The sequence below is a fragment of the Trachypithecus francoisi genome, unplaced genomic scaffold (assembly GCF_009764315.1).
Source record: "Trachypithecus francoisi isolate TF-2019V2 unplaced genomic scaffold, Tfra_2.0 Lachesis_group14, whole genome shotgun sequence".
In the NCBI taxonomy this organism is placed as follows: Eukaryota; Metazoa; Chordata; class Mammalia; order Primates; family Cercopithecidae; genus Trachypithecus; species Trachypithecus francoisi.
Genome location: NW_022681459.1, coordinates 40,568,796 through 40,596,546, shown reverse-complemented (window position 1 = coordinate 40,596,546; position 27,751 = coordinate 40,568,796). Strand labels below are relative to the sequence as shown.

Here is a 27,751-nt window from a genome sequence, read left to right as displayed (position 1 = left end):
CGAGTTAAGTTTGTAAAGCTAAGGACTATCTGCATATACACGGCACGCCCTTTCCCTGCACCACAGTATCCTCAAAAATTCTTTCCTCCAATCTTTTTTTTTTTTTTGAGACAGGGTCTCACTCTGTCACCCAGGCTGGAGTGCAGTGGCATGATCACAGCTCACTGCAGCCTTGACCTCCTCAAGCGATCCTCCCATCTCAGCCTCCTGAGTAGCTGGGATTATAGGCGTGAGCCACTACACCCAGTTATTTTTTTTATTTTTATTTTTAGAGATGGGGTCTCACAATGTTGCCCAGCTCATCTGGAACTCCTGGGTCCAAGCAATCCATCCACCTTGGCCTCCCAAAATGCTGAGATTACAGGCATGAACCACCACACCTGGCCTCCAATCTCTTCAAATTTCAGAACCTTACCTTTCTATCACTATAACACTTTTTCCCTCACAGGATGCATGGTCATTATCAAGAAAGGCAGGAAGGGTGACGATTTCTAGCATTTCTCTCTCAGTCCCATTTGGTGCTTACATCTTATTTTGGGTTGCACTTGACATCTTCACATATGGAGTACTTGTCAGTTAGGCTTGCAACAGCCTTAGAGTGATCATTGGGTAATCTTGATGAGAGAGATGATCATTAAATTCTAACCAAAACGTAGCATCCAAACATAAGACAAATACTTACATGTGATAAATCCTGCATGAAAGAGAGGATAACGGTGCCCATCTCTGATAATCTGTCTCAAATCAAGGCAGTAAAATTCCTGCAGAGAAAAAAAACAAAAGCATGACTGCCAGCTGCTGGCCTGTGTTAGAGAGGGCTCTTTCTAGGGGCACCAGAGGGAATGGAGTGTAATTCAAACTGGAAGTCTTTTAAACCAGAGCTAGCTCACCTATTGAGGCTATACCTTTTAATTTCACTCAACTGCAGTAGTCAGGACTCTTGTTGCATGTGACAGAAACCCAACTCAAACTAGCTTAAGCCTAAAGACAGGTTTATGGACTGTCTCTTGAAATTCATAAGCAAGATCGTTCTGTCAGAATTCACTGGCCTTAAGAACTGGAGTCAGAGACTCAAACACCACTGTCTTCTCTTATCTCTGTTTCTCTGAGATTTGTCCTTTTTTCTCAGCAATTCCCCCGATCCTCTAGTTCACATAATCTGAAGCACGGTTACAGGGAGCTCCTAAATTTTATATTTTGCAATCAGAGAGGCTGGTTCAACTGTCTTTCAGTCTCCGTTCCAAATATCTGTGTAAGGACATTTATTGGACTGGCCTGGGACAGGTGCCTTCCCCTGAATCGATCAGCACTGGACATACGACAAGTTCACGTGATACGCTGGCAACCTAGAAAAACGAAGTAAGAAGCAGAAACAGCCCTCAGAAGGCAAGTAATGCCAGACCGACATTGCCATGGGTGTTCTCTGAATCAACAACCCTATCCATCTGATGTTTTCTTTTGCATTCATTAATATTTGTGTGAGTCTGGAGAAATATACCATGTTCATGGATTGGAACACTCGATGTTATAAAGATCAGTTCTCCCCAAAGTGATTTGTACATTACATGTAATCCTTATCAAAATCTAAACATTTTGTTTTCTTTTTTATTTTTTGAAACGGAGTCACTCTCTGCTGCCCAGGCTGGAGTGCAGTGGCACAATCTCAGCTCACTGCAATCTCTGCCTCCTGGGTTCACACCATTCTCCTGCCTCAGCCTCCCGAGTAGCTGGTACTACAGGTGCCTGCCACCACGCCCAGCTAATTTTTTTTTTTTTTTTGGTATTTTTAGTAGAGACGGGGTTTCACGGTTTTAGCCAGAATGATCTCCTGACCTTGTGATCCACCTGCCACGGCCTCCCAAAGTGCTGGGATTACAAACATGAGCCACCGTGCCCAGCCTGCTTGCCTGCTTTTTTTTTTTTTTTTTTTGCAAACCATCACCATCAGAATGAATCTCAACATATTTCTTAAAAACTATTGACAAGTTGATTATAATTTTCTTTCAAAAAGGGTCTCGCTCTGTTGTCTAAGCTGGAGTACAGTGGTGCAATTATAGTTCACTGTGGCCTCAAACTCCTGGGCTCATGTGATCTTCCCTCCTCAGCCTCTCAAAGTGCTAGGATTACAGATGTGTACCACCACGCCTGGCTAATTCTCAATTTATATGAAAATGCAGGCTGGGCATGGTGGCTCACACCTGTCATCCCAGAACTTTGGGAAGCGGAGGCAGGTGAATCACCTGAGGTCAAGAGTTCGAGACCAGCCTGGCCAACATGGCAAAACCCCATCTCTACTATAAAAACATAAAAAAAATTACCCGAGCATAGTGGCACACGCCTGGAATCCCAGCTACTATTGCACTCCAGCCTAGGTAACAAGAGCAAAACTCCGTCTCAAAGAAAAAAAAGAGAAAGAAAATGCAAAGGGCCAAGAATAGCCAAAATACTGACTTGTTCTGAAAGCTCTGGTCTATGAGATAATCCACTTCTTTTTTTTATTTTTTTTGAGACAGAGTCTCCTCGCTCTGTTGCCCAGGCTGTAGTGCAGTGGCGTGCTCTCGGCTCACTGCTAGCTCTGCCTCCCGGGTTCACGCTATTCTCCTGCCTCAGCCTCACGAGTAGCTGGGACAACAGGCGCCCGCCACCACGCCTGGCTAATTTTTTATGTTTTTAGTAGAGACGGGGTTTCACCTTGTTAGCCAGGATGATCTCGATCTCCTGACCTCATGATCTGCCCGCCTCATCCTCCCAAAGTGCTGGGATTACAGGAATGAGCCACTGCGCCCAGCCAGATGAGATGATCCATTTCTTACTGACTTCAAGATGTGATAAAAGGCTTCGAACAGTGGCTTATGCCTGTAATCCCAACACTGGGAGGAAAAAGTGGGAGGATCACTTGAGGTCAGGAATTGAAGAACAGTCCAGGCAACATGGTAGGAGCTTGTTTCTGCAGAAAAAGTTAAAATAAAATTTTAAAAAATCAGCTGGGCATGATGATACACACCTGTAGCCCCAGCTATCCAGGAGGCTGAGGCAGGAAGATTATTTGAGCCCAGGAGTTCAAGGCTATAGTGCACTATGTTTATACCACTGCATTCCAGTGTGGGCAACATAGTTAGACCCATCTCTGGGAAAAAAAAAAAAAAAAATTAAGAAAGAACAAAACCCGGTCGGGCATGGTGGCTCACGCCTGTAATCCCAACACTTTGGGAGGCCGACGTGGGCAGATCGCGAGGTGAGGAGAGCAAGACCATCCTGGCTAACACGGTGAAACCCCGTCTCTACTAAAAATACAAAAAAGTAGCCAGGCATGGTGGTGGGCGCCTGTAGTCCCAGCTACTCGGGATGCTGAGGCAGGAGAATGGCATGAACCTGGGAGGCAGAGCTTGCAGTGAGCCGAGATCGCACCACTGCACTCCAGCCTGGGTGACAGAGCGAGACTCCGTCTCAAAACAAACAAACAAAACACAAAAAAAAAAAAAAAAAAAAAAGGAAAGAAAGAACAAAACCCTAGCAGAATGCTGCCCATAGCTAGTCTTCACTCAGGAATGCCCATTTGGCCACACAGTAGCTCTCAGGAGAAAAACATCAATTAGTTCACCGATAGAGCAAGGAAACTCACTCATTAGCTTTAGGTCTGTTTTAGGGCAGATGCGGTAATTGTCTAAATTATCATGGAGTTATTCAAGAAGCATTCATTGAGAATGTATTCTGTTTATGCTCCACCCTACTCCTTCTACCTTGGTCTTCAGCATCCTGGTTTTCCAGTATCCTTGGGCACTACACTTTTTTTTGTTTTTTGAGAGAGTCTCAGTATGTCTCTGAGGCTGGAGTGTAGTGGTGCCATCGCAGCTCACACCTCACTGCACCCTCCGCCTCCCGGATTCAAGTGATTCTCAAGTTTCAGCCTCCTGAGTAGCTAGGTTTACAAGCACATGCCAACGTGCCCATCTAATTTTTATATTCTTAGTAGACACGGGGTTTCACCATGGTGGCTAGCTGGTCTCAAATTCCTGGCCTTAAGTGATCCATCTACCACTGCCTCCCAAAGTCCTGGGATTACAGGCATGAGCCACTGCACACAGCCTGCTGTGCTCACTTTAAAAATGGAAATACTGCACTTTGGGAGGCCGAGACGGGCGGATCACGAGGTCAGGAAATCAAGACCATCCTGGCTAGCACGGTGAAACCCCATCTCTACTAAAAAATACAAAAAACTAGGCGGGCGAGGTGGCGGGCACCTGTAGTCCCAGCTATTCGGAAGGCTGAGGCAGGAGAATGGCGTAAACCCGGGAGGCGGAGCTTGCAGTGAGCTGAGATCCGGCCACTGCACTCCAGCCCGGGCGACAGAGCGAGACTCTGTCTCAAAAAAAAAAAAAAAAAAAAGGAAATACTGGTATTTTCGTTGGTGTAATACTATTGTTTTGGCCTGAGTCTGAAATCTGAATTATTTTGTATTGAGACCATTCATGGAGTTTTTTGATTCACTAAAATTCCATATTGAACAAGAATACATTTAATTAATTTAAAAATAATTTTTCCAGGCCAGGTGCAGTGGCTCACACCTGTAATCCCAGCACTTTGGGAGACCAAGGCAGGTGAATCATTTGAGGTCTGAAGTTCAAGACCAACCCGGCCAACATGGCAAAACCCAGTCTCTACTAAAAATACAAAAATTACCCGGCTATGGTGGCACATGCCTGTAATTCCAGTTACTCGGGAGGCTGAAGTGGGAGAATCACTCGAACTCAGGAGACGGAGGCTGCAGTGAGCCGAGATCTCACCACTGCACTCCAGCCTGGTTGACAGAGCAAGACTCTGTCTCAAAAAAATAATAATAATAATAATAATTTTTCCATATTTCACACTTCTATACTATCTCCAAGAGTCAGACGGTAACACCGAAAAAGCAAAGCGTCTGATGCAAAAATATTATTATTTTTTTTTGAGATGGAGTGGAGTCTCCCTCTGTCACCCAGGCAGGAGTGCAGTGGCACAATCTCGGCTCACTGCAACCTCTGCCTCCCAGGTTCAAGCGATTCTCAGCTTCCCTGAGTAGCTGGGATGACGCACCTGCCACCACACCTGGGCAATTTTTGTACTTTTAGTAGAGACGGGTTTTCACCATGTTGGCCAGGCTCATTACAAACTCTTGATCTCAGGTGATCCACCTGCCTCGGCCTCACAAAGGACTGGGATTACGATGTGAGCCACCGTGCCCGACTACTGATGCAGTAATAATATTCTTAACACTGGTTCAAAGACTTTTTGAAGAAGCAGATAATGAGCATGACAGAATCAAAACTGATTTGGGGAATTGATTAAAATCTCTATCTAGGTCAGGCGTGATGGCTCACACCTATAATCCCAGCACTTTGGGAGGCCAAGACAGGTGGATCACTTGAGGTCAGCAGTTCGAGACCAACCCAGCAAACATGGTGAAATCCCATCTCTACTAAAAATACAAAAATTTGCTGGGTCTGTTGGTGTGCACCTGTAATCCCAGCTCTCAGGAGGCTGAGCCACAAGGATCACTTGAACCCAGGTGAAGGAGGTTGCAGTGAGCCACGATCACACCTGCACTCTAGCCTGGGCAACAGAGTGAGACCCTGTCTCAAAAAAAAAAAAAAAAGAAGAAAAGAAATCCCGACTCATACATTATGAAACTGAAAGATCAAAAGAAAGCACAATGATTTTTTGGGAGCAAAACACACTGCTTGCTGTCAATAAAAAGGTTACAGTCCTAACCTTTCCCCAAAGAATTCTGTCAGATAATCTCAAAGTTATCAAAATGAAATGGGATTATTTAAAGATGAAGGACTTAAAGAAAATTATTTGGCCAGGCATGGTGACTCACACTTGTAATCTCAGCACTTTGGGAGGCCGAGGCTGCTGGATCACCTGAGGTCAGGAGTTCAAAACTAGCCTGGCCAACATGAAGAAATCTCATCTCCACTAAACATACAAAAATTAGCCGGGCATGGTGGCGGGTGCCTGTAATCCCAGCTACTCCAGAGGCTGAGGCAAGAGAATCGCTTGAACCCAGGAGGCGGAGGGTGTGCGCCTGTTATCCCAGTTACTGGGGAGGCCGAGGCATGAGAATTGCTCGAGTCCTGGAGACAGAGGTTGCAGTCAACTGAGATCGTCAACTGAGATCCACCACTGCACTCCAGCCTGGGTGACAGAATGAGACTGCCTCAAAAAAAAAAAAAAAAAAATCAGTGCTATTCTATCTTAAGTGTTTTATGATTAAACATCTACAATTGTCTATTGCACTAAGTTCATTATTTTTATTGTATTAAACTTTAGATTCATGAGGTAACATGTGCAGGTGTGTTCCATGAGTACACTGCAAAATGCTAAGGTTTGGGCTTCTATTGAACCCATCACCCAAACACTGACCACAGTACCCAATGAGCAGTTTTCCAACCCTTTCCCCTCCTTCCCTCCCCACATGTGGAGTTCCCAGTGTCTGTTATTTCCATCTTTATGTCCATTTGAACCAACTGTTTAGCTATTTATTTGTTTATTTATTTATTTATTGAGGCAGTCTCGCTCCTTCACCCCGGCTGGAGTGCAGTGGCACCATCTCAGCTCAATGCAACCTCCCCCTCCTGGGTTCAAGAGATTGTCCTGCCTCAGCTTTGAGTAGCTGCGATTACAGGCACGTGCCACTACACCGGGCAAACGTTTGCAATTTTAGTAGAAATGGGGTTTCACCATGTTGGCCAGGCTGATACCGAACTCCTGGCCTCAACTGATCCACCTGCTCTGCCCTCCCAAAGTGCTGGGATTATAAGCATGAGCCATTGCACCTGGCCTATTTTTTTTTTTTTTTTTTTTTTTGAGACGGAGTCTCGCTCTGTCACCCAGGCTGGAGTGCTGTGGCCAGATCTCAGCTCACTGCAAGCTCCGCCTCCCGGGTTCACGCCATTCTCCTGCCTCAGCCTCCCAAGTAGCTGGGACTACAGGCGCCGCCACCTCGCCCGGCTAGTTTTTTGTAGTTTTTTTAGTAGAGACGGGGTTTCACCGTGTTAGCCAGGATGGTCTCGATCTCCTGACCTCGTGATCCGCCCGTCTCGGCCTCCCAAAGTGCTGGGATTACAGGCTTGAGCCACCGCGCCCGGCCACCTGGCCTATTTTTAAATAATACTTTTTTGTGTGTGTGGGGGCACAGGGTCTCACTCTGTCACCCAGGCTGGGGTGCAATGGCTCAATCACGCTTCCCTACAGCCTGAAATTCCTGAGCTCAAGTGATCCTCCCACCTCAGCCTCCTGAGCAGCTGGGACCACAGGCACGCACCACCATGCCCAGCTCATTTTTCTATTTTTTGTGGAGACAGGGTCTTGCTATGTTGCCCAGGCTGGTCTCAAACTACTGAGCTCAAGCAATCTACCCACCTTGGCTTCCCAAAGTGCTGGGATTATAGGCATAAACCACCATCCCTGGCCTAATAATGTAGGATCTTACTGAATGCTTCATAGTATGATTTTAAAAGTTTGTATTTGAAACGTATTTAAATATGTAGTTTGATCTTTTGAAAAGCATTTGAATTCCTAACAGATTATAAAATACTAGTTGTGCCCAAGAGGTAGAGGTTGCAATGAGCGGAGATTGCACCACTGCACTCCAGCCTGGGTGACAGAGCAAAACTCCAACTCAAAAAAAAAAAAAAATTGTTGTGTTAGGGTTCAAACCAGAGAAGCAGAACCAGTAGGATACACAGATCCAGATATAGATAAACATATAGGGACACACATGTGCATAGATATAGAAACAGATGGCTTCTAGCCAGTCACAGTGGCTCATGCCTGTAATCCCAGCTCTTTGGGAGGCCGAGGCAGGCAGATCACCTGAGGTCAGGAGTTTGAAACTAGTCTGGCCAACATGATGAAACTCTGTCTCTACTAAAAATACAAAAATTAGCCAGGCACGTGGTGGTGCATGCCTGTAGTTCCAGCAACTCGGGAGGCTGAGGCAGAATTACTTGAACCCGGGAGGCAGAGGTTACAGTGAGCCAAGATTGTGCCACTGCACACCAGCCTGGATGACAAAGCCAGACTCCATCTCAAACAAACAAACAAGCTATATAGAGACATACATCTACACAGACAGGTGTACTGGTAAAAGCTTGGCTTCTGCATTTGTGGGGTTGGCTAAGCAAGCCCAGAGTCCACAGGACTGGCCATCAGGAAACGACAATCATTGGCGGGCTGGAGCCGCATAGGGAGGGCCAAAGCTTGCTTTTCACAGGCACTCAGGAAGGAAGATCCAGAGGGAAGGGAGCACAATTGTGGACTTGGCTGCTATTTGACGTCTGTGCTGCAGTAAGTCCTAAGCCCTCTCTTTTTTAAAAAAACACAAACTTTTTGGCTGGGTGTGGTGGCACGTGCTGTAGTCTCAGCTGCTCAGGAGGTTGAGGCAGGAGAACTGCTTCAGCACAGGAGTTAGAATCCAGCCTGAGCAGCATCACAAGACCTTGGTTCTAAACAAAGGTTTAAAAAACAGGCCGGCTGTGATGGCTTACGCTTGTAGTCCCAGCACGTTGGGAGGCCAAGGCGGGTGAACTGCTTGAAGCCAGGAGTTCAAGACCAGCCTGGCCAACACGGTGAAACCCCATCTCTACTAAAAATACAAAAATCAGCCAGGCGCGGTGATGCATGCCCGTAATCCCAGCTGCTCAGGAGGCTGAGGTGGAAGAATTGCTTGAACCTGGGAGGCAGAGGTTGCAGTGAGCCAACATCGCACTGCTGCATTCCAGCCTGGGTGACAGAGCAAGACCCTGTCTCAAGAAAATAAATACAAAAGAGTTTAAAAATAAAATACTTTTAATTTCTTAATTATTTTTTCTTTAGCAGCACATTGAGAAGTTGAGTAAACTTTTTAAAACAGTTTTAGAATTACAGACAAATTGCCAAGACAGCAGAGTTCACACATACTCTTGTACCTGGCTTCCTTCTTATGAACATCTTAAATTAGTATGGTAAATTGCAACAGTTAAAAAACCTGGCTGGGCATGGCACCTCACGCCTATGATCCCAGCACTTTGGGAAGCCAAAGTAGGAGGATTACTTGAGTCTTGGAATTCAAGACTAGCCTGGGAAATACAGTGAAACCTTGTTTCAGTTTAAAAAAAAAAATTTAAGGCCGGGCACGGTGGCTCACACCTATAATCCCAGCACTTTGGGAGGCCAAGGCGGGCAGATCACCTGAGGTGGGGAGTTTGAGACCAGCCTGACCAACATGGAGAAATCCCGTCTCTATTAAAAATACTGAATTAGCCAGACGTGGTGGCGTGTGCCTGTAATGAGGCTAATGCAGAAGAATCGCTTCAAACCAGGAGGCAGAGGTTGTGGTGAGCCTAGATCTCACCATTGCACTCCAGCCTGGCCAAGAAGAGTGAAACTCTGTCTCAAAAAAAAAAATAATTATTTTTAACGAAAAAATGTTTGGAGAGATGGGATCTTGCCCTGTTGACCAGGCGGGAGCACAGTGGCACAGTCACAGCTCACTGCAGCCTCAAACTCCTGGGCTCAAGCAATTCTCCCTCCTTAACCACCCTAGCAGCTGGGACTATAAATTCATACCACGTTGAATGACTAAAAGAAAAAAAAAAAATTTTAGAGAGATGCGGTCTCATTATGTTGCCCAGCCTAGTCTCATACTCCTGACCTCAGGATCTTCCCACTTTAGCCTCCCAAAGTACTAGGAGATGAGCCACCATCCCCAGCCCCAATAAACGAATACCGATACATGATTACACATTATCAACAACTAAGGTTCATCTTTACTATTCATTCTTTACTATTCTTTACTACTTCCCCTAATGTCCTTTTCCTGTCCCAAGATCTCATCCAGGAGACCATACTGTTTAGTTTTTAAGTCTCCTCAGGATTGCTGGAGTGCAGTGACTCCATCTCAGCTCACTGCAACCTCTGACCTCTGAGTTCAAGCGATTCTCCTGCCTCAGCCTCCCAAGTTGCTGGGATTACAGGCTCCTGCCACCATGCCCAGGTAACTGGTTTGTTTGTTGAGAGGGAGTCTCCCTGTTGGCCAGGCTGGAGTGCAGTGGGGCAATCTTGGCTCACTGCAACCTCCGCTTCCTGGGTTCAAACGATTCTCCTGCCTCAGCCTCCCAAGTAGCTGGGATTACAGGTGTGTGCCGCCACACGCCGGTTTTTTGTTTTTGTTTTTTTTTTTGAGACGGAGTTTGAGATGGGGTTTCATCACGTCGGCCAGGATGGTCTCAAACTCCTGGCCTTAGGTCATCCACCCACCTCAGCCTCCCAAAGTGCTGGGATTACAGGTGTGAGCCACCCACCCAGCTTGGCTGTGTGTGTGTGTTTTTTTTTTTTTAATGCAGTAGCTGGGGTCTTGCTATGTTGCCCAGGCCTCCCAAAGTGCTAGGATTACAGGCGTGAGCCACCACTCCTGGCCTAAGAGGTCACTGTGATGCCCTATTTGAAGGGGATGGGGTCTAGACAGGGCAGAGGCTGTGATGGGAGGACCCTCTTCCCTTTCCATCTATGACTCTCACTTCCCCTTACCCAGTTTTCTGTGCTTTCAGTTTTTTTAAGTTTTAATTTTTATTTTTTTAGAGACAGGGTCTCCGTCTGTTGCCCAGGCTGGAATACAGTGGTGTGATCATAGCTCACTGCAGACTCCATTACTAGGCGCAAGTGATCCTCTCACCTCAGCCTTACAAGCAGCTGAGATTATCTGCACGGGCACCACGCTGTGCTAGTTATTACTGGGTAGAGACGGGGTCTCCTTTGGTTGGCCCAGACTTGTCTCAAACTCCTAGCCTCAAGCATCCTCGCACCTTGCCCTTCCAAAGTGCTGGGATTACAGGCGACCCCGCTCTGCCTCTCCAGTCCCTGACCGTCCCCTCAGGCCAGCCCCAAAAAGTCCAGCAACGAGGGAGCCAGACTAAGACAGGAAACACGCAGCAACCTCCTCTTGCACCCATTTTATTTGGGGGCAGGTGCGGGAGGACCTAGGCCTGCTGTGCATGCAGTAATGCCCGCACCTGATCTGCCAGTCGATGCTGGAGTGCACAGTGCCATCCAGGGCACCATACTGCTCCACGCTGTGCCCGTAGTTCCACACACGGCTCATGTTGCCTGAGAACAGGAGGCTGAAGAGAGCGAGGGGTGGGCCAGGGCCCCAGGCCACCCTGGGCTCCAGGCACCCAGGCTCACCTCCTAGGAGACGGTGTGGGGAAGGGGGTGGGCCGCCCGATGCTCTGCAGCTCCTGCAGTGACAGCTGGTTGAGGGCAACCCCCTTGGTCTCGGCTATGAACATGGCTTTCCCCGGAGGCCTCATGGGCCTGGTGGAACGGCATCTGAGTGCCGGGCAGGAAAGTGGCACTGAGGCAGCTTCGTCCATGCCCTGTATTCCTCCAGTGCCTGCGCCCCTGCCTTTTTTGTTGTTGTTGTTTGATACAAAGTCTCGCTCTGTTGCCCAGGCTGGAGAGCAGTGGCGTGAACTCACCTCACTGCAATCTCCACCTCCCTGAGGGAGAGGAGGAGCAGGGGCTCAGGTGGAGGCTCAGGCAAGGTCTGCCTGTGACACTGGGACCCTGCAGGCCTGGGTCACCCCTGGAAAAAGTGTCATCCTGCAGCACTCCACCTGAATGAGGGATCCAGTGATCTTCCAGGAAAAATTGGTCTTAAGGGAAAAAGAGGCCAGAAGTGGGGTCGTGTGAACCAAGGACTGGGTCTGAGCTGTGGGGCCTCGGGGGTGAGGTTTTGCCAGGAGCCTGAGCCTCTGTCACTCAGCATCTCTGAGCGGGGGCCAGAACAGGGGAGGAGGCCCATGCTGGGTATGACTTGGCCATGGGAGGTTTCGTCTGAGGACCCCAGAAATAGCTCCGAGCAGCTGAGACGCCCTGCTCCTCATTCAAGTAGGGAGGGCAGAGGCAGAGGTGCTGTGAGTGGTGGTCCTGTTCTCTTACTGTTTTTTGTTTTTAGACACAGGGTCTCATTCTGTTGCTCAGGCTGGAGTGCAGTGGCACGATCATAGCTCACTGCCGCCTCGATCTCCTGGGCTCAAGAGATCCTCCTGCCTAAGCCTCCTGAGTAGCTGGGACCACAGGGACACGCTACCATGTCCAGCTAATTTTTAATTTTTTGTAAAAATAGGGTCTTGCTATTGCCCAGGGTGGTCTGAAACTCCTCCTGCCTTGGCCTTCCAAAGGCCTGGGATTACAAACGTGAACCACCACACCTGGCCTATTTTTTGTTGTTTTGGAGACGGCGTTTCACTCTTGTTGCCGAGGCTGAAGTGCAAGGGCGCGATCTTGACTCACTGCAACTTCTATCTCCCATGTTCAAGATTCTCCTGCCTCAGCCTCCCAAGTAGCTGGGATTAAGGCATCTGCCACCACGCCCAGCTAGTTTTTGGATAGTAGAGACAGGGTTTCCCTATCTGTTCACCAGGCTGGTCTCGAACCCTGAGCTCACGTGATCCACCTACGTAGGCCTCCCAAAGTGCTGGGATTACAGGAGTGAGCCACCACACCCGGCCTAGACTGTTGTTGAAGCCTGTTTTCCTCTTCTCTTTCCTCGGTTCATTTCTTTTCTTTTACACCCTCCCCCGATCATTGCTCTGCCCATCCAAAGGCTGTGACTGGCACCGGACTGAATAGAACCCCCTAGCCTCAAGTTCCAAACCCACGCTCTCCAACACCCAGGCTTTCACATGGGAAGCTTCAAAGCCTTGTGACAGCCTGGCTGAACCTCTCCAGCCTGGGCGCTCCCTCCAATTCCTGCCCCAGAAAACAGGCATCTCCTCTGGCCACGTCCCAAAGAAGCCTGTCCGGAAGCCTCAGGCACCCGCTCCTGGAAGCCTGTACTCTTCACATTCGCAACAAAGGCCCTGTCCGCCCAGTCCTGCTGAGCACATTCCTGTGTCCCTGAGCCCTGAACTGTCCTTTGCTCAGGCTGGGACGACTTCTCAGAGCCTTCCACTTGCTGCAGACTTGGCTCAGCTTAAAGCACTCCATGAAATTGGGGTGTCGCATCTGCCTCAAGGAGCATTTCTACAACCTCTGTTACCTCTACCACAAAAAACTCCACCTCTGAACACTGAATGAGAACTGCATGATTGTAAGGAAGAAAAGGGGGTGGGCGTTGCGGCTCACACCTATAATCCCAGCACTTTGGGCTGCTGAGGCAGGTGGATCACTGAAGGCCAGGAGTTCGAGGCCAGCTTGGCAAACATGGTGAAATCCCGTCTCTACTGAAAATACAAAAATTAGCTGGGCACAGTTGGTCAGCCTATAATCCCAGCACTCTGGGAGGCCGAGGCAGGCACCTGAGGTCAGGACTCTAAGACCAGCCTGGCCAACATGGTGAAACCCTGTCTCTGCTTAAAAAAATACAAGTTGGCTGACCACGGTAGCTTACACCTGTAATCCCAGCACTTTGGAAGATCGAGGCGGGCACATCACAAGGTCAAGAGATGGGGACCATCCTGGCCAACATGGTGAAACCCCACCTCTACTAGAAATACAAAAATTAGCCAGGCGTGCTGGCATGCACCTGTAATCCCAGCTACTCGGGAGGCTGAGGCAGGAGAATCGCTTGAACCTGGGAGGTTAACGTTGCAGTGAGCTGAGATCACGCCACTGCACTCCAGCCTGGGCAACACAGCAAGACTTCCTCAAAAAAAAAAAAAAAAAAAACAAAAGTTAGCTGGGCGTGGTGGTGGTGGCACACATCTATAATCCCAGCTACTTGGGAGGCTGAGGCAGAAAGGTCACCTGAGCCTGGGAAGTCGAGGCTGTAGTGAACCAAGATCGTGCCACTGTACTCCAGCCTGGGCCACCAGAGTGAAACCCCATTTCAAAAACAAAACAGGCCAAGTGCATGCCCTCATGCGTGCCTGTAATCCCAGCTACTCTGAGGCAGAAGAATCACTTGAACCCAGGAGGCCGAGGGTGAAGTGAGCCAAGATCTCACCACTGCACTCCAGCCTGGGCGACACAGCAAAACTCCGTCTCAAAAACATAGAAAAATAAAACCACAATTTGGGTAGGTGGATATCTGGTTCCCTGAACTGTCCGGGTATGGACGGCACTCCCATTGGGGTGGGATGGGACGCCGATCTCGGACTGCACACGTCCACCCGTCTGCCACCTGCCAGGGTCTCCTTCCCGATCCAGCCCAGGACAGGCCGGGGGCACTCACTTGATGTAGTAGCCAGCAGATTCTAGGTAGGACGCAGGCTCGTTGGTCAGACCACATCACCAGGGCAGGGTGATTCTTGTCTCTGTGCACCACTTCTTCCATCACCCACATGTAGTGACGCACAGACACGTTGTTGAAGAGCTGCCGGGGGCCAGGAGGGAAGGGACAGAGGCACGGTGTGGCCCATGGGCTGGCCAGACGGAGCAGGTGCACAGCAGGGACTCATGGCAGCACCAGGCCCACAGCGGGACACTCATCAATAACCACAATCCCATCCCGGTCACACATCTGCAGCTTCTCTGTGTAGGGATAGTGGCTGGTGCAGAAGGCGTTGGTGCCAAGCCAGCAAAGCAGGTTCAAGTCCTTCACCAGCAGCAGACAGTCAAAGTCCTTCACCAGCAGCAGACAGTCGAAGTCCTTCCCTCGGATCTAGAGGACAGCAGAGTTAGTGACCCCTGTCCCTGTCAAAGCTGCACTTCCTCCAATGGCAGGACTCTGGAGAGCCACGCCAGGAGCCCCCTCTCCAGCCCAAGCACCAGCTCCACAGCAGGGTGGTTTGGAGCCATTTGCCTCATTGCCCTGAGCTGCCCTCAGCTACAGCACACAGGGAAGGCGAAAGTGGAAGGTGACCAGAAGCAGCCCCCACGAGGACCCAGGAACCCCAATGCACATCTACATCCTCATGCTTGTTGACACTGTGGAAATAGAAAGGTTTCCCATTGATGAGGAACTGGCTCTCGGTGACAGCCACAGTGAGGATCACCACAGGGAGTGTGTAGAAGTCAGAAAAAGGCCTCAGTGATGTCTGTGCGGTCAGCCGCAGCTACGATAGCTAAAGCACCAGGTGTGAGCACCCCGACAGCCTGAGCCCCATCTGGCCTGCCCTACCCTGCAGCAGGAAGACCCCCAGTGCACCCCAGCAGCCGCCTTGGGGCCTGCAGAGAAGCAGCAATCAGAGGCTCTGCCCTTTCCTGGCTGACCCTGGGACCTGCCCTTCAAAATCGGGCCTTCTCTTTGATCAGACGAGGTGGCTCATGCCTGGAATCCCCAGGAGGATCACTTGAGCCCAGGAGTTCAACACCAGCCTGGGCAACAGAGTGAGACCCCAACTCTATAAAAAACATTTTGTTTTGAGACAGTCTCACTCTGTCGCCCAGGATGAAGTGCAGTGGCGTGATCTCAACTCACCATAGCCTCTGCCTCCCAGGTTCAAGCAATGCTCCTGCCTCAGCCTCCTGAGTAGCTGGGAGTACAGATGCCCAGCAAATTTGCGTATTTTAGTAGAGACAGTGTTTCACCATGTTGGCCAGGCTGGTCTCGAACTCCTGGCCTCAACTGATCTGCCCACTTCAGCCTCCCAAAGGGCTGGGATTACAGGCGTGAGCCACCATGCCCCGTCTACAGATAAAATTGTTTTAATTAGCCAGGCATGGCAGCATGTGCCTACAGTCCCAGTTACTCAGGAGGCCAAGGTAGGAGGACTGCTGCTGCCTGGGAGCTCAAGGCTGCAGTGAGCTGTGATCAGGCCAATGCACTATAACCTGGGTGACAGTGAGACCACCTCAAAAAACAAAACAAAACAAAAAAACCCCTTTGGGCCTCCCGCCAAAAGTGGGAAACATCAGAGAGCTCAGAGGACCACGCCTGCCCGTTCACCTGTCCCGGGCCTCTGCTGAAACCAGGACTACCAGAGGGGGCAAAAGACCTCCCTTAAGCAAGTCCCGAACCACCATTACCTCCCACGAGTACAGGTAGGCGGGGCGTTCGCGCATCCGGTCCGGCCACCAGAGGTTGGCACCCGGCACCTTCAGCTGGTCCTGGGTCCCGGCCACGTTGTCCACGACTTTGTTTTCTGCATACAAAAGATGCACTTCCAACTAGAACTAGTTACTGCACTTGACGGAGATCTGGTAATTCACCAGCCCTGCAGGAGGCAAGAGAGACCAGGGCTTAGGGAGGGGCACGACCTGGGTCACACAAATGGGAATGCCCCACAGCGGCCACTCCCAGGCCATTTGCTTGTGTGTGTGTGTGTGTGTTTTTTTTTTTTTTTTGAGACAGTCTCGCTCTGTCACCCAGGCTGGACTGTAGTGCCGTGATCTCGGCTCACTGCAACCTCCACCTCTGGAGTTCAGTTGATTCTCCTGTCTCAGCCTCCTGAGTACCCAGGATTATAGACATGCACAACCACGCCTGGTGAATTTTTGTCTTTTTAGTAGAGACAGGTTTTGCCATGTTGGCCAGGCTGGTCTCGAACTCCTGACCTTACATGATCCACCTGCCTCAGCCTCCCAAGGTGCTGGGATTACAGGCATGAGTCACCGCGCCTGGCACGCTTTTTTTAATTAAAAAAAACTTTTTTTTGGGCCAGGTGTGGTAGCTCACACCTATAATCCCAGTACTTTGGGAGGCCGAGAGGGGTGGATCACCTGAGGTCAGGAGTTCAAGACCAGCCTGGTCAACACGGTGAAACCCCATCTCTACTAAAAATACAAAAATTAGACGGGCGTGGTGGCACATGCCTGTAATCCCAGCTACTTGGGAGGCTGAGGCAGGAGAAAAGCTTGCACCTCGGAGGTGGAGGTTGCAGTGAGCCAAGATCGTGCCACTGCACCACTCCATCCTGGGTGACAAGAGCAAGATTTTGTCTCAAAAAAAAAAAAAGAAAAAAAAATTTTTTTTCAGCCAGGCACAGTGGTCACACCTGTAATCCCAACACACCAACACAGACAGGCTGAGGTGGAAGGATTGCTTGAGTCCAGTAGTTCAAGACCAGCCTGGGGAACACAGGGAAACCACATCTTCCCTAAAAATAACAAAAATTAGCTGGGCGTGGTGGCATGTGCCTGCAGTCCCAGCAGCCCCAGGTACTTGGGAGGCTGAAGTGGGAGGACTGCTTGAGCCAGGAGACTGGGGCTGCAGTAAGCTACGATCTTGAGGCAGAGTAGGTAGTCAAGGAAGCGACCGTGTCCTTCAGACGTACCGACCACAGCACTGAGAGGTGCGATGTGTGAACAAGCATGCACAGCTACAGCCCATGTGCAGCCAGAGGATGACCCAGAACGTGCTTAGAGTAACACCTCTTCCAGCTCCTTAGGAATTCATCATGGAAGACTCCTAGAAAGGGAGTTATCCCAATAATAACCAGCACTCTCTCATGCTTACGAGCAGCCTGCCCTGAATTCTCTCTCTCAGGGTAAACCGTGTATTTTGCACTTCACTGTTTTTTGAGATGGGGTCTCGCTCTGTCACCCAGGCTGTCTCAGCCTCCCGAGTACCTGGGATTATATAATTGAGTGTTGCAGTGTCAGCTCACTGCAACCTCCACCTCCCGGGTTCAAGCAGTTCTCCCATCTCAGCCTCCCTAGTAGCTGGGATTACAGGCACACGCCACCACACCCAGCTAATGCTGTCCAGGCTGGTTTGAACTCCTGAGCGCAGGTGATCCACGCGCCTCGGCCTCCCAAAATGCTGGGATTACAGGCATGAGCTTCTGTGCCCAGGTTATTCTGCACTTAACTTGCAAAATACTTTTCCCTTTACAATAAATTGCTCTATGTTGCATCATCTTTGCTGTGTGATTCTCATTTAAATTCTTTTTTATTTATTTTAATTATTTATTCTTTTTGAGACAGGGTCTTACTATGTTGCCCAGGCTGGTCTTGAACTTTTGAGCTCAAGCGATCCAGCCACCGTGGCCTCCCAAAGTGCTAGGATGACAGGCATTAGCCACCACACTCAGCCTAAATTCTTTGAAACTTACAACTGCGGCCCCACAACAGCTGTCAATCATCACACCACTGCCATCCAGCCTGGGCGACAGTGCGAGACCACCTCTCACAAAAGGAAAAAGATATATTAAAAAAAAACTTTTTTTTTTGGCCGGGCGCGGTGGCTCAAGCCTGTAATCCCAGCACTTTGGGAGGCCGAGACGGACGGATCACGAAGTCAGGAGATCGAGACCATCCTGGCTAACACGGTGAAACCCCGTCTCTACTAAAAAATACAAAAAACTAGCCGGACGAGGTGGCGCGCACCCGTAGTCCCAGCTACTCGGGAGGCTGAGGCAGGAGAATGGTGTAAACCCGGGAGGCGGAGCTTGCAGTGAGCTGAGATCCGGCCACTGCACTCCAGCCTGGGCGACAGAGCGAGACTCCGTCTCAAAAAAAAAAAGAAGAAGAAGAAAAACAAAGGATGTAGAACAGGCAAAAGCAGACCAGACCTCACTGGATCCCACTTCTCTGCTGACCACATCCAAGTCAGCAAGGGAACAGGAGTGGCGTCCTCAGCCTGATGTCACATTCTGTCCTCTATCTGAACCTTGAAAACCAAGGCACCTTCCTACCTGCGCAGAGCTGACCTCAGAATGTCTAAACTGTTCCGTCCTCCCGATCCCAGACTCAGCTCTGGGCAGCGCCTGCCGCTCAGGCCTGACGAGTGTCTGCTGGCTCACGACTGTAATCAGAGCTGTAGGAGATCAACGTGGGAGGATGGCTTCAGGCCAGGAGTTCCAGACCAGCCTGGTTAACGTAGTCAGACCCAGTATCTTAAAAAACAAAACAAAACAAAAAACTTAACTGTGTTTTTGTTTTGAGATGGAGTCTGACTTTGTCGCCCAGGCTGGACCACAGTGGCCTGATCCCGGCTCACTGCAACCTCCGCCTCCCTGGTTCAAGCAATTCTCCTGCCTCAGCCTCCCAAGTAGCTGGGATTACAGGCGCTCCCCACCACACCCGGCTAATTTTTGTATTTTTAGTAGAGACGAGGTTTCACCACGTTGGCCAGGCTGGTCGTGAAGTCCCGGCCTCAGGTGATTGGCCCACTTCAGCCTCCCAAAGTGCTGGGATTACAGGTGAGCCACGGAGCCAGACCAAGTTTTGTTTTTATTTTAATTAGCCAGGCATGGTGGCCCCAGCTAACTTGGAAGGCTGGGGCGGGAGTATCGCTTGAGCTCAGAAGTTAGGATTGCGCCACTCCGCTCCAACCTGGGGGGCAGGGCCAAACCCAGTCTCAAAAACGTTTCAAAAATTCGAAGTAAACATTAGAAATAGAAAGGACACTGCCCGGGCTCAGCCTTCGCCTCCGGACGGGGCTCAACAGGAGCGCTTCCTCCTCCTCCCGCCTCCTCCGCCCGGGCCCTCCCGGGTCCCCTTAGTCCCACCCGTACTCCAACCCCGCGCCCCCAAACCCGATGACCTTTAACCTCCTCCGGGCCCCCAGCTCAGGGACGCTCAGGTGAAGGAGACTGCAGGGCGCCGGGGCTCACCCCATTCCCACCGCCGGGCTTCCGGGCGCCTCCTGGCCCTGCCCTGAACCCGCGCCTCCCACAACGGTCGCCGGTACCTCTGCTCCTGGAAGCCCCTGTGTCCGCTGTCGGAGAAGTCGGCGCGGAAGCTCCAGAGGCCGTCCAGCTCCTGGCGCTCCTGCGACGGTGTCTTCCGGGGATACAGCATCCCGCCCGGCAGCGCAGCCACACAACAGCGGCCGAGAGCCTCCCCGGCCACAGCCGCCCGCCAGTCCATGCTTCCTCCTTCCGCTCTGGGCCGCCGTGTGCGAGGATATGAGCCGCGCAGGAGACCTGCGGACGGGTCGCCTGACGCACGTGAGGTCTTCCGCGCCATCTTTTTTGAGGGCAAGTGCCAAGCCTGGAGAGGCGGGGCGGTGCCAGGCCCTGCCCAGTGGGGCGTGGCTGGAGCCGCCCCGCCCCGCCCTTTGGGGAAGCGGGACTCCTCGACCCTCAGTGCCAGCCAAGAAGGGCGTCCTCTGCTCCCCATCCCAGCAGCAGAGGCTGGATGATCCAGGGCGGCAGACCAGGACAGAACCCCTGAGATTGGTGGGATCCCCGTTTCTTCAAGGGGCAGCTCCACTTGCTTTCCCCAGCAGGAACTGGAGCAGGCCCCAGCGGGGCCTCTTCCTTGACTGTTGGATCCAGCTTCTTGCAGGGATGCAGGTCCTTGGGAGGCGGCCATAGCCTTGACCATGGGCCTCTGGGACCCCGACCCTAAGTAAGGGGCCAGAGGCTCCCTCTTGGCGTTGCTAAGACATATGAAGATGTAGGGAGAGAGACCAAGTGCAGTGGCTCAAGCCTGTAATCATCCAAGCACTTTGGGACGCTGAGGTGGGCGGATCACTTGAGGCCAGGAGTTCGAGGCCAGCCTGGCCAACATGGCGAAACCCCGTCTCTACTAAAAATACAAAAAAAAAAAAAAAAAGGACCCGGGCATGGTAGCAGGCGCCTGTAATCCCAGCTACTCGGGAGGCTGAGGCTAGAGAATCGCTTGAATCTGGTAGGCAAAGGTTGCAACGAGCCAAGGTCACACCAATGCACCCTCAATATCCCCCTCCCCGCCACCAACAGTGGCCCTAACCCGTCCCCCACCACCAGCATTGCAGCCCCAGATAGCGTCCCCAACACACTCCGAGCTATGGGCAGTGCAGCCCTCGATAGTTAGCGCCCCCATCCAGCTCCCAGACGCAGGCAATGATGCCCTGGATATCATACCCCCTGCCCACTGCAGGCAGTGAAGCACCCAATAACGCCCCCAACCGGGCACCTCACCTCTGGCAGTGTTGCACCCAACAGTGCACCCGACCCATCCCCGACCAGAGCATTGCAGCACCCCATAGTTCCCCAATTCGCCCCCACCCGGCCATGGGCAGTATATCCCCAAATAGTGCCCCCAAACCTGCCCACTGCGGCAGTACTGCCACAACCCACCCCGAGCCACGTGCAGTGCAACCCCGGATACCGCCCCCAACCCACTCCCCTCCGTAGGCAGTGCTAGCACACCCAACCAGCCCCCCAACACGGGCAGTAACGCCCTGGATAGGGCCCCCACCCTCACCCCACGGGGTCCCTGGAACCCTAGACCCTGTCCCCGACTCCTGGGGAAATTCTTGCCACTTTGGGGCACTCCCGTTTGCAGAGACACGCACCCTAGAAGAGAGCCAGGGACTCCACGAACCCCCACCCCCAGGTCGGGCTCAGGAGCTGCGGGACAGGCACTGACCTCCATCACTGGAACCCAGCCTCTTCTTCGGCCTCGCCGCTTTTTCTCCGCAGCCTGCTTCAAACTCTCCCTGGAACCCTGGGCGCCTGACCCCGTTCCCTGGGAACTTCTTGACGCTTTGAGGTACCCCCGGAGGGAGAGACACGCACTCTGGGTGGGAGCCAGGAACTTCATGACCCCTCCGGGTCGGGTGCGAGGGCTGCAGGGAAGAAACCTGATCTCTGTCCGGGGACCCCAACCTCTTCTTCGACCTCGCTGCTTTTCTTCCACAACCCGCCTCAACCTCCCCCTGGAACCCTGGACGCCTGTCTCTGTCCCCCGAGGAACCTCTTGTCACTTTGGGGTGCCCCCTGGAAGAGAGACACGCACGCTGAGTGAGAACCAGGGACTCCAAGAGCCGTCGGCCGCGGGGGCTGCGGGAAAGGCACTGACCTCCGCCTGGGGACCCCAGCCTTTTCTTCACCCTCGCCGCTTTTTTTCTGCGGCCTGCCTCGACCTCTCCCTAGAACCTCGGGCGCCTGTCCCTGTTCCCCAGGAATCTTCCTGCCACTTTGGGGTGCCCTGTGGGGAGAGACACTCACCCTAGGTGGAAACCAGAGACTCCATGACCCGCCCGGGTCAGGAGCGGGGGCTACCGACAAGGCACTGACCTCCGCCGTGGGAACCCAGCCGCTTCTTCGGCTTCGCCGCTTTTTTTCCGCGGCCTACCTCAACTTCCCTCCGGAACCCTGGGCACCTGTCCCCATCTCCCAGGAAACTTCTTGATGCTTTGGGGTGCCCCCGTGGGGAGAGACACGCACCCTGGATGGAATCCAGGGACTCCAAGACCCCCCAGGTTCGGGCGAGGGGTAGCCCCAGAAGGCACCCAGTCTTTTCTTTGGCCTCGCCGCTTTTTTTCCGCGACCTGCCTCAACCTCCCCCTGGAACCCTGCGTGCCTGTCCTTGTCCCCCAGGAGACTTCTTGCCGCTTTGGGGTGTCCCCGTGGGAAGAGACACACACCCTGGGTGAGAGTCAGGGACTCCACAACCCCCCCCCCCCCGCACACACACACACCGGGTCGGGCGCGGCGTTTACCGGGAAAGCACTGACAGTACATCCCGGGATAATGAACCTATTCCGCCAGCTTTTTACCATTCTGGCTGTGCTGTGTCCTCCCTCACCGCCAGGAACCGCAGCAGCGAGGCGAGCCAACTCAAGCTCCAGCCTCCAGCATGCGCGGCGACTGCCTCCCGCTTCTTCTCCTCTAAACCAGGAATAGAGGAGCTACGGGTGCCGATGCAGAAAAGCCTGTAATCGCAAGCCTCCCCACTTGGCATCCCTTATATATAAGGCTTAATGCAAATGTAGTTCCTGGACTACATGTTCTGATTGGATGAGGGAAACCTCTAGGCCTATTCTGATTGGACTTTGTTGTCATGTTTGATTGGTTACTAGAAGACTTCCTCTTATCCAATCAGAATGTGAAAATAAAGCCCAATCAAAATAGACCTACAGCTTTAGCTCTCATCCAATCAGAACATGTAGTACAAGAACCTCTGTAATATAACCTGGGTAAGTGGCACTGGTGTTCCTCTGTGCTCTACTGCGTTTGCAAGCCCGTGTGTTCTGCGCCCGGCTTAGCAAAGGAGGCGTCACCGGTGGTATGCTGGAGGCTTGAGTCTGCAGCAGCGTGGCTCGCCTGGCTGCGGTTGGTCGCGGTGAGGGAGAGTACAGCGCAGCCAGTGTGGTAGAAAGGTGGCAGAGTAGGCCGGGCGCCGTGGCTCAAGCCTGTAATCCCAGCACTTTGGGAGGCCGAGACGGGCGGATCACGAGGTCAGGATATCGAGACCATCCTGGCTAATATGGTGAAACCCTGTCTCTACTTAAAAATACAAAAAACTAGCCGGGCGATGAGGCGGGCGCCTGTAGTCCCAGCTACTCGGGAGGCTGAGGCAGGAGAATGGCGTAAACCCGGGAGGCGGAGCTTGCAGTGAGCTGAGATCCGGCCACTGCACTCCAGCCTGGGTGGCAGAGCAAGAAGACTCCGTCTCAAAAAAAAAAAAAAAAAAAGAAAGGTGGCAGAGTAGGTGAGCTATCCCAGGCTGCACTACCTGCGGCGGCGGAGTGAGGGGCTGGGCGGGCGGAGACTGGTTGGATGCAGTATCAGGAGCTACACTGCCCAAGGCGAAGGGTGGATTGGGGCGCCATCTTGGGCTGGACCGCCTGTGGTAGGGGGCGTGTTAGGGGCAGTATTGGGTGTTGCACTGGCCTGGGCCGGGGAGGTTTGGGTGCGTTATCCCGGGCGTCATTTCCCACAGTGGCGGGGGCGGGGTGGGGGGGCTTGTTGGGGATGCTGTCTGTGGCTGCGCTCGTCACGGCGGGGCAGGGGTTGGGGGCGCTATCTGGGCCCTCAGTGCCGATGACGGGGAACTTGTTGGGTGTGATATCTGAGGCGTCATTGCCCGTGGCTGGGGGCTCGTTGGGGGCGCTATCCATGGCCTGTACTGCCCACAGCCAGGAGCGTGTTGTGGGCGTTACCGGGGCGGACTGCCAGTGGCGGGGGTGGGGTGATGGGTTTGGTGCTGTGGCGCGGTGGGGGGCTGCACTGCCCGGAAGGGAGTGGTTGGGTGCACTCTCCGGCGGGGCACTGCGGGTGGTGGGTGGCAGATTGGGTGCACTATCGGGGCTACACTGCCACGGCGAGAGGGATGTTGGCGAGAGGGGAGCTGGCGGCGCTATCCTGGGCTACACCGCCGGTGGCGGGGGGCGTGTTAGGGGCGCTATCCGGTGCTGCATTGCCTCCGGCGGGGGTCAAGGGGCGTGTGGAATGGGTTGGATACGCTATTGCGGCTGTACTGCCCGAGGCGGGGGTGGGATTGGGGGCGCCATCGTTTGCTGCACCGCCAGTGGTGGGGGTCGTGTTAGGGGCAGTATTGGGTGTTGCATTGATCTTGGCGGGGGAGTTTTGGTTGCGTTATCCCAGGCATCATTTCCCGCAGCGGCGGGTCTTGCTGGGGGCGCTATCCGTGGCTGCGCTGGTTGCGGAGGGTCACGGGTTGGGGGCGCTATGTGGGCCCTCAGTGCCCCTGGCGGGGAACTTGTTGGGTGTGATATCCGAGGCGTCACTGCCCATGGCTGGGGACTGGTTGGGGGCGCTATGCATAGGCTGCCCTGCCTACAGCCAGGAGCGTGTATGGGACATTATCGGGGGCGGACGGCCAGTGGTGGGGGTGTGGGGGCGGGTTGTATGCTATGGGGGGGCTGCACTGCCCGGCAGGGAGTGGGCTGGGTGCGCTATCGGGTTTGCACTGCTGGCGGTGGGTGACACACAGGGTGCACTATCAGGGGCTACGCTGCCGCGGTGAGAGGCGTGTTGGCGGTGCCATCCTGGGCTATTGCGCTGGTGGCGGGGGGCTTGTAAGGGGAGCTATCTGGTGCTACACCGCCTGTGGCAGGGGGCGTCACTGCTAAAGGCTGTGGTCTAGTTGGCAGTGCTATCCCAGGACTCATTCACCATGGCGGGGGGCAGGGGAATGGGGGGATGTGGGGGCTGGTTGGCGGCGCTGTCCGTGGCTGCACTGCCCATGGCAGCGAGCGGTTTGGGGGCGTTATCCCGGGCTGCGCTGCCCGTGGCAGGGGGCAGGTTGCGGGCGCCATTGGGTGCTGCAGTGTCCCAGGCGGGTCGCGTTAGGGATGTTCTCGGGGGCTGCACTGCTGGTGGCGGGCAGTGGAGGCGTCAGTGACAGCGGTGGCCTCCAAGAGAGGAGCAGTCCTCCTCTCTCCAGATGCCAGACTCTAGTCGGTCGCATCTTCCTTTTTGTGCTTAAGTGTGGCGGGCATACAGCGTTTCCGCGGGAATCCTCAGCGCGGCAGTGGCCCCAGACCACCGTGGTTCCCGGACCCGCGTCCTTTTTGCTCTGTGTTGTGGGAACTGCCTGGGTCCCCCGGGCACGCAGTAGCAAACACTACGAGGCTACAGGGCCCTGTGGATGGAGGCGTCAGGGACGGGACCCGCCACATGGGTGGAGCGGGCTGGCTGGGGTTGAGTGTCTGCTGCTCGTGCTTTCCGAGGAGCGCAGCCAGGGTGGGCCCAGCAGTTTCTGTGGAGTGGGAAGCTCAGTCACTGTGGTGTGTTCAGGCTCCACCCCTCTCCCCAGTTCCTGGCCAACTTGGGCCAAAAGGAGAGGCTAGGTAGGTGTGAGTGTTTTCGCTGAAACCGGCCCCTGCCACCCATTGACCAGCATGACAAGAAGAGGCTCTAACGCTGCTACTCTTTAGATCCTTTTCTAGGATTTTTTGGCTTTGCCCGCCCAGTTGCTTCGAGCCTGGAAGAGGAGTCACCTGCCACTTGCTGGAGGGCAGACCGCGGGCACTGCGGCGCCCACGTTGGGAGGCAGCCGCGCACCATGCTACAGAAGGTCAGCCACGGGGCTGGGATTCTGCAGCCAGCCGGGATCCAGACGTGCTTCCTCGTGTGACTGAAGGAGAGTCGGGCCGTGTGTGGAGTGTGAATGTGTGTGTATTTCCAGGCAGACACCAATAGGTATGGATGGTATGAGCTGGTACTGCGATACCCCAGAGCCATACAGCGTCCCGGGTTGTGCTGGAGAGGTGGAGTGACCGTCCTCAGAAACCCCCGCGGGTAGGCGCTGCACACACTTCCACCCATAGGGTGTATGTGCATGCCTGAGTTGTTCAGCCCCTGTCAGAGTCTGGTGAGGGAAGCTGTCAGGGATGGAAGTCAGAGATGATGGGCTGTTTACAGGTGGCGGTGGAAGGAAAACAGCCAGGAGCCCCAGTGGACCATGTAGCTAGGCCAGGTTTGCAGTTTTTCCGGAAAGGCCTGGAACCCCAACCACTCTTCACTCCATCCTGTGCTTGTTGCAGGGAGAGGAGCTAGGGTGGTGGAGTGCTGACTGAGAGACTTTGAGGGATCTTTGGGAGTGGGACCCGCTTCCAGCCTGATGCTCCTTTCCAAAGGCTTGGATGGGTGTGGCGGTGCCAGTCCGGGACAGGCGAGTGTTCAGGAGACCTCAGGAGTCCCTGCAGACTGTCATGTTCAAGAGACCTCAGGAGTCCCTGCAGACTGTCCTCCAGCTTTGCCAGCTCCAGGTACTGTGCATCTGGACCTGGGAGCTGGCTGAGGGGCACCCTTCTTTCCTCTCATTTGTTTCTGTGATTCTCCCTACATCCTTGTTAACAAACCTGAAGGGCACTTTATATGCCATCGGGGATTGCTGGGATGTGCCCCTGTTGAGTGGCTCTCATCAGAGAAGCCTCCATAGGGAATAAGAGTTGTCCTGAGCCAGGTGCCAGGGCTCTGGGGTTCTTTGCATGCGTTGAGACCCTGGGGCTGTCCCTCAAGCCCCATAGGCCCCAGTTTCCCATGGTGCACTGCCCTCCCCGTTCTTCCTGCTGCAGGGTGGGGAGTAAACAGCTGGCAGAGCTGCCTGAGGCTGGGAGGCAGGGAGTGACTCAGGGCCTGTGAGGTCTTGGGCAGTGATTTTTCAGGAGGAAGTCCCGGCACATCTTCTCGACTTGGGCAGGAGTTGGGGGAGGCTCTGTGCTCACCTCCAAGCTGTGGTGCTGGGTTTTCTGAGTCCAAGGGTGATGTGGAGTGGGCGTCTATTGGGTCTGGCTGTTCAGGCTTCTAAAAGTTGCCTCAGGTCCCTCTTCCCTTCCCAGATGTCAAGGAGTTGGAGAGGGATGGGATCAGGGGGCCTGCCACAGCGGGGTGGGATGGGGGGCTGGAGCTGAAGAGCTACAGCAGCCACTCTTGACCCCTGTGGTTGATGTTTCTGGGCAGAGACAGATGCTAAGCTCGGGTAGTGTCAGGCAGGTCTAAGTGGGACTGCTCAGCTCAGCATGTTGAGGCGATTTGGTGGGAGGTGGTCTCAGTCCCAGAGAAGAGGACCCTGCTGCCAGAGGCACGCTTGCTGCAGCCCTCCTCACCCTCTTTCCCATGACCCTGTCTGATCAACTTTGGCTGAGCCACCATGGCTCAGAATGACGAGCCTTGAGGGAAAGGGACCTTGGCATGGTTGGGGGTGGTGGCAGGGTGGTGGCAGGGTCGCATAGTGGTTAAGCATGTAGGCTCTGCTGTCACTCAGACCTGGGTGTGAGTCCCAGCTCCAGCACCTGCTGGTCTGCCTCCACCTGCATTCCCCTCCATGGGAGCCTGAGAGAAAGGCTTGCAGGCCATGGCTTATTTAGGAAGTGATCTCAGGAAGCAAGGGCCAGGACAGGGGGTTTGAAGGAGAGGAAGGGAAAGCAACTATGTGATTATTCCCACCACTCTCCTGGGTGGTCTCTCGAGGAGCCTTAGAGATTGATAACTGCTCTGTTGGGGAGAGAAACAGAAAAGCGTTTCTCCATTAGCCTGATCCCCTGCCAACAAGTCTGGCTCCGTGGACATTGACTCCTGTGTGTACTTCCAGATTGCACATGTGTGGGGCTCTAGTGGTTTCCTGTGTGCTCTCCACACTGCAGCTTCCAAGAAGGCCCAGGATGGCCTGACATGAAGCACTCTCCCGTTGTGCCAGTAAGATGCTGGTTAGAGCCTGCAGG

At 53.3% G+C, this 27,751-nt stretch overlaps 1 protein-coding gene across 15 annotated transcripts; it reads right to left on the bottom strand.

Moving 5' to 3' along the window:
* Positions 1-1,089: 1,089 nt before the first annotated feature.
* Positions 1,090-22,536, bottom strand: LOC117095996. Of its 15 annotated transcripts, none has more exons than XR_004442285.1 (7): positions 22,337-22,536; positions 21,574-21,765; positions 21,205-21,403; positions 19,538-19,839; positions 14,605-14,623; positions 14,195-14,550; positions 1,090-1,346 (listed from the first exon to the last, which is right to left on the bottom strand). XR_004442285.1 is itself a non-coding variant. In XM_033232871.1 (5 exons), exons 1-5 carry the CDS (start codon positions 22,337-22,339, stop codon positions 14,417-14,419), a joined length of 714 nt encoding a protein of 237 aa, XP_033088762.1. In that variant the 5' UTR covers positions 22,340-22,479; the 3' UTR covers positions 14,270-14,416. The 15 variants fall into 15 exon arrangements, 6 of the variants coding, with proteins under 6 accessions (XP_033088762.1, XP_033088761.1, XP_033088764.1 ...); XR_004442293.1 differs by lacking the exon at positions 1,090-1,346 and adding exons at positions 15,931-16,118; positions 18,540-18,661 and having other exon boundaries at positions 14,487-14,623; XR_004442290.1 differs by lacking the exon at positions 1,090-1,346 and adding exons at positions 15,931-16,118; positions 18,417-18,661 and having other exon boundaries at positions 14,487-14,623; positions 19,538-19,772.
* Between the last annotated feature and the right edge of the window lie 5,215 nt (positions 22,537-27,751).